At 42.9% G+C, this 6000-nt stretch overlaps 1 protein-coding gene across 5 annotated transcripts in view; it reads left to right on the forward strand.

Annotated features, from left to right (window-relative positions):
* LYPD6 (LY6/PLAUR domain containing 6) overlaps positions 1-5779 on the forward strand; it is a 116428-nt gene extending 110649 nt beyond the window's left edge. For all 5 annotated transcript variants that reach the window (XM_061199983.1, XM_061200011.1, XM_061200002.1 and 2 more), the window contains 2 exons: positions 784-914; positions 2813-5779. In XM_061199983.1, coding sequence (XP_061055966.1) covers positions 784-914; positions 2813-2980 — 299 coding nt within the window. In that variant the 3' untranslated portion in view covers positions 2981-5779. The remainder of the gene's footprint in view (positions 1-783; positions 915-2812) is intronic.
* The last annotated feature ends 221 nt before the right edge of the window (positions 5780-6000 follow it).

Consider the following 6000-nt stretch of genomic DNA (forward strand, 5'->3'; position numbering starts at 1 on the left):
AGAATTTTGGAAGAAATCTCAAGTTTTCAGACTCCTAAGCTTAGAGGGACTCTAGAAACTCACTTCATGGTCTTCGTCTGCCTTTTTGGAAAGGTACTGAAATCACGCTGGGGAGAGATGGTGCTTCTCAATCTGGAATACCTTTATTGTTGGGTTAGTTTTCTCCTGTCATGAATTGTAGGATCCAGCTATGCTCATAGGCAAGAAGTTCTCTTTTGGATAAAGTCATTTTCTCCAGATACAATGAATCTATTTTTAATCATTCTGTGTTACTTGGAAATAGCTGTTTCCCAGTCTTGTGTGTGAGCACACACACACACTTGGACATACACACACACCAGTCTCCCCTATAGTCTTTTCTCTCCTTGAAGATCTTTGTTACCTGCCTCACTTTTTTTCTTTTAACCTTGTGTTCTTTGAATGTTTTCACCCCTTCGTCTTCCTGAAAATTACTATGACTCTCGCATCCTCAATCATCGCTCCAAACCTCTCCTCCCCTAAAAATAAAAGTCAACACAGTGGCAAAATTTGTTGGAAGGCAAAGAGTTATACCACTGGGTCTTGGAGATTTTATGGGCAGAGAGACCAGTATTCTTCAGAAGGCCTCCTTTCTGCCACGGTGAAGTGGATCTCTCCAAGGAGATCTTTGGGACCGGATATCAACTTAACACAGTATATGTTCCGGATGCTGTTAGATCCTAGCGTCGACACTCCTGTTTCCCTTTCAAGCAGGTTGGGCTAACATTTCCCGTCTCAATTAAAACATATTTTCTCTGTTGACAGAGACTAGATACTGCTACACTCAGCACACCATGGAAGTCACAGGAAACAGCATCTCTGTCACCAAGCGCTGCGTTCCGCTGGAAGACTGCTTGTCCACGGGCTGCAGAGACTCCGAGCATGAAGGCCACAAGGTCTGGCAACAAAGCAAGTGACAGGACAGCATAGTCAGCCTTCCTCCTCTCCAGACGCCCACCAGGGTTCATGAGCCAATCCTTACTCCCCGACGTAGGCTGGCTTTTGACTGTCTTTATACCATTATGACAAGATGCTTCCTTTCCTGTCGGCGCTAAAAGAATAAAAATTTATACTAGGGCACAGGATAACTGGTATAAATTATGTAAACACAAGACCAAGAGGGTATTGAAATTACTGTAAGCCCTTTCTTCACTCAGAAGAAAGTAATAAAGTTACCAAAAGGAACAGGAGCAAGGGGCCAGTTATGCCCTCATGGTAGAGCATTGCAGATGTACCAACAGTTCAGTCAGCTGAAGATGGCCAAGGCAATTTAGCTTTGATAACTTTCTGTAAAGTGGGGCTCATATCTTTATTGGGATGCTGATTTGGGGAGGGTATCCATTGGCTTCTGAGTCATTTGAGCAGGTGACAAGAGGACAATCTCCTTGTGGGATGCCTCCCTCTGGTGCCTGGTCAGAAGCACTCAGTGTAAAACAAACTTAGAAGGCAGCCTTGCCTTCTATGGAGAAGGAGAATATAGAGACTCAGAGAAAGGCAACCTGACTAATGGTTGGAGTGGGGGACGCTCCTGACTCTCTCGCCCGTCGTTCCGAGCTGGCTGTACCTGTGATCTTGTATATCAGCCCTTGACCTTTATTTAGAGGCTGCCCACTTCTCCCCATCAGGTTGCCTTCCTGGTGGTTAGGGGCAACTCCCACTCTTACTGTTAGTAGGGGCTTCATTCTCTTAAGAAGACACCCAATTTTCAAGTAACTTGTCAAAAACACAAAGAATTAATTTTTTTCAGTTTTATTGAGAAATAATTGTCATACATAATAAGTGAAATATGAAAGGTAATCCCAAGGGTTTTACTTGACCTGCCCCCTCCCCCAAGCTAAGCTTGGCTTTCAGGTTATAGTGGCTACTTTAGCAAAGTGGAAGCTATAGATCAGAGAAGTGATGTCATGTGCTCAGGTGATACAGCTAGTGACAGAGACAGAATCCAAACTCACTTCTGACCTCTAGTTTCTCTCCTCAACATTATAATCTCTTCTTAGCCCATGTCAACTGTGACCAAACTCAGACCTCTGCAAGATAATGACTGTATAGGATATTAAGCATCATAGAGTTTTTAGAACATTACTGTGCATATGAAGCACTTGGGGATCTTGTTCAAATGCAGATTCTAAATTGCTCAATTTGGTGCAAGTTTTGAGATTCTGCATTTCTAATAACTTCCCAGTTGAAGCTGAAGCTACTGTACTTTGTGTAGCCAAGGCCTAAAATAATTTCTGTCAAAAATCCTTTTGGGTTTATTTTTTCTTATGATGCGTGAGGAAAGCAGTATAAAGCAGGAGTAATTGCATAAATAAAAACCCTTCAAACTTTAACTCACTCACTGGAATGGAGCTAATTATGCAGACAATTCTAATGAAAGTAAATATTTAAGTTTAAATTCACTGTGTTGTAGCCACTTCACTTTCACTTTGAAAACTTGGCAAATGAACGTTTACCATGAGAGTGTTTCTGAGAAATGTTATTACAATTCCCATTTCATAGATGGAAGAGCTGAGACCTAGGAAGACTGTAAAACTGTGTAATAACCACATGGTAGGATGTCAAAAACAGAATGCACATTCCTAGAAGTTTAGTCTGGGGGACAGGGGTTTAGTGTGATAAACTAGGTGAAATTTCATCCCCCCCCCCTTAAATGCAGAGTTGGTGTCTCCTTTGTAAAAGAGGTAACTCTCATTTGAGTCTTGCTGTGAGGGAGACAATTCCTTCAAAAATCTCTGGCCCCCTCCCAGACCTGCCAGCTTCTCATCACCCTTCTTTTTCTCTTCCTTTCTTTCAGGTCTGCACTTCCTGTTGTGAAGGAAATATCTGTAACTTGCCACTCCCCCGAAATGAAAGTGATGCCACGTTTACCACAACGTCACCCATAAATCAGACAAATGGGCACCGAGGCTGCATGTCAGTGATAGTGTCCTGCTTGTGGGTGTGGTTGGGACTCACGTTATAGCAGCTCAAAGGCACCATGTGTCGTAGCGATCCATGGGGACTTCGAGGGTCCATAGTCATGCATGAGGCATTGGCCTGACAGTAGTCACACATGTGAAACCACAACACTCACGGATGTCTTCACGGCCAAGCACTTCCACTTACCACGGGGAACAAGTATTGCTCCAATGTAGTCATTTCAAATCCAAAACCTCATCAAAGCAGCCTGCCCCCAAAACAGTCCCTGGGTTCTATACCATAAACCTTTGTTTCCCCTCCAAAAAATAGCTCTGCATTTACTGAGATTTGGGGCTTTTAGTTTGGAATACATGCACGAGCCACAGGAGGTCCTGCAGCCCTCTGAGGTATTAGGCATATGTTATATGGACACGTGTAGATCTGTGTTCTTCAGCAGAAAGGTCAATGACCCCTGGTTTGAGTGGTCCAGTCATGAATTCATTTATAGCTTTAGAGTTTTAAAACTTTGATTCCCAAATGAATGGACTATTTCCTTGGAGAGTCTGACCAAGTCCCTAGAAAACTAGTAAGCAGTTTGTCCAATTTAATTGTCCCAATATTCTTCTCCCAATGGCGGGACTCATGGGACATGAAAAAAAAAAGGCAATCATAAAAGTTTTTTTGTATGGGAGGAGAGGTGGCTGGAGAAGGATTTTTCCCAACTTAATGGAACTAGCACCCATAAGATGACTGTTTATCCCTTCATATAATTGGTGAGATTGGCCTTGATTTGGCACCTAACTGTGCTCCATGAAATCCTGGATTCTACCTGGACCAATAGGTATCCAAAGAGGCTGACAGCAGTATGGGGCTATTTCCTCCAGCGATGAGGTTCTATTCAGGCATAGCTAATTGAGACAGAGAGAGGATTTCAAAACGAAAGGCAGGTGTGCGGGGTTGATCCGAGTTCGTTGTGAGGGCACAGTAAGTGTCTCTGACAAACCTTTCATCTGCAATTTACACTGCCCCAGAGCCCTCTTTGTTCTCCCTCTTCCAGATCCCCGGTGACTTCAGGGAGAAGGTTCTGCATTAAGTTGTCTCAAGATTGATAGGAAAAGAAGATGTAATATCCTAGGATGAGAAGTAGGTGGGCCACTGGAGTGATGGTGAGACTAGTAAAGAGACCCAGTGAGGTGTTTTTATTTTTTTCAGATGATTGCTTTTGAAGTAAATGTTAAGACTTTCACCATCCTTCCTATATTTTTGGCACCTCCAATTTTTTCTTCTTCCTTATAAATCATTTATACACTATTTATTTTTGTATGGCATAACTAGAGACTAAAATATATTATAAAAGATTCTTTATTCTGAACAAAACGATCACATTAGAATACATATTTTTCAACAGTGGTAGAGCTTATAATATATGTTTGTTGAAAGTTATCTATAATACTTGCACCAGTGTTGAAAAAACTTAATTTATGCTGTGAGCAAGAGTAATGTGTTGGCCTCAAGGTTTTTGCTCGTGGTTTTCTCCGTGGTATTGTCCCAGAAGTATTCGGGTGGTGACCATCACTGGTATGAGTTTCTCTGCAGGGTTAGGGGGCGTATTTGCATGAACTTTGGTGGAGTCGTTGCTGATCAGGAGGCCAGTTTTGTCAGGGTCCATCTGCCCTGCAGAGGAAAATGTCTCGGGCTCATAAAATGAGCCCCCTCAGGGACCAAATGTGAACTGACAGCAGAAACTCTGAAACAAAATAATCTAAATTGCATCAGATAGCCTTAATTCAGAGTTTGGTAGGTTTATTAATATGTTGCTTACAATTGGGGCAGGGGAAGTAGAGGGAGAGAGAAAGCAAGACATTTACTAAGCACCTCTTACGTGCCAGACGCCACACTAAGCACTTTACATGAGTCGGGTCATGTAATCCCTGCAAGAACCCTGTAAGGAATGTTACTAGTATTTACACGTTACAGATGAAGGTACTAAGGCTCTAAGAGGTAAAATGAAGCCTTTCCTTCCAGTTTAGGTTATATGGGATGAGGTGGGACGGAAGAGGAAGGGAAGGTGGAATTGCCACCCCTAGGAAAACTTCCAGGCCTGACATCATGGGAATTTGTCCATCTTATCATGTGGAGTTTGTCTAGTCCTGCTTCTATACGATGCCATTTGTGTGTGTCCCCAGACAATGTTTTTTCTTTAGGGGGTGTGGGTGTGGCTTCCTCATTCATTCCTTTTGCTATCAAAGAGGAGGCAGGTTGATCTTCCATCTGAAGATGCCATAAGACAATGACAATTTGATGTATATACCTACAAATACATTTTTGTGCATGGGTCACTCTCCACTGACACCCTCCAAGTACTGCATGTGATTAAAGTAAGAGATAAACCCCAAATCTTGGTTCTTAATGAGAAGGCACCACTCCAAAGCCTCCCTGGCTGGTGTGTAGGGACCAGATCCACAATGGTGCAGACTCATCTGCCACCCAGGGGGGTCACTGCAAATTCCACACAGATGTGGCTACATGCACCCCATGTACCTGTCAGAATGGCTGGTGTTTCATTCTCTTCAAAGAAAGTGGTTTGCTCACCATTCCCAGCCTCAAGGAGCCAAGGAAGGGCCATTCATGTGGAAGGCCCAGGACTAGTCATCCATCTGACTTTTCTACCACATTAAGCCTTCCATTAAATCCTACGGTTGGTGACAGCTTGAAGTGCAAAGAGCCGCGATGTGTATATCAACCTGTGTGCCATTTATTTATTTTTAGATTCCCCACAGCGTTCATGTCGATATGGGATTAATGCCTAAATTTTGTAAATATTGTACATTTTGTAAATCAATGAATAAAGGTTTTAAGTGTATCTCACCAGGCTCCTCCCTGCAAATGCACATGCCAATCAGTGATTAAGGCATCCAGGTTATGTACAAGGCATTGATTGGGCTTAGTGTCAAAGGGAACTTCCTTCCAGGAGCTCACTTTTTAGTTGTATAGACAAGAGATACATGCATGAAAAGACACAAGACAATTCGCCCACGCCAAATGATTCATGCAGACAGTAAGTGCTGCAGAAAATCAAGGAAG

Source organism: Eubalaena glacialis, chromosome 1, assembly GCF_028564815.1.
Source record: "Eubalaena glacialis isolate mEubGla1 chromosome 1, mEubGla1.1.hap2.+ XY, whole genome shotgun sequence".
Classification (NCBI taxonomy): domain Eukaryota; kingdom Metazoa; phylum Chordata; class Mammalia; order Artiodactyla; family Balaenidae; genus Eubalaena; species Eubalaena glacialis.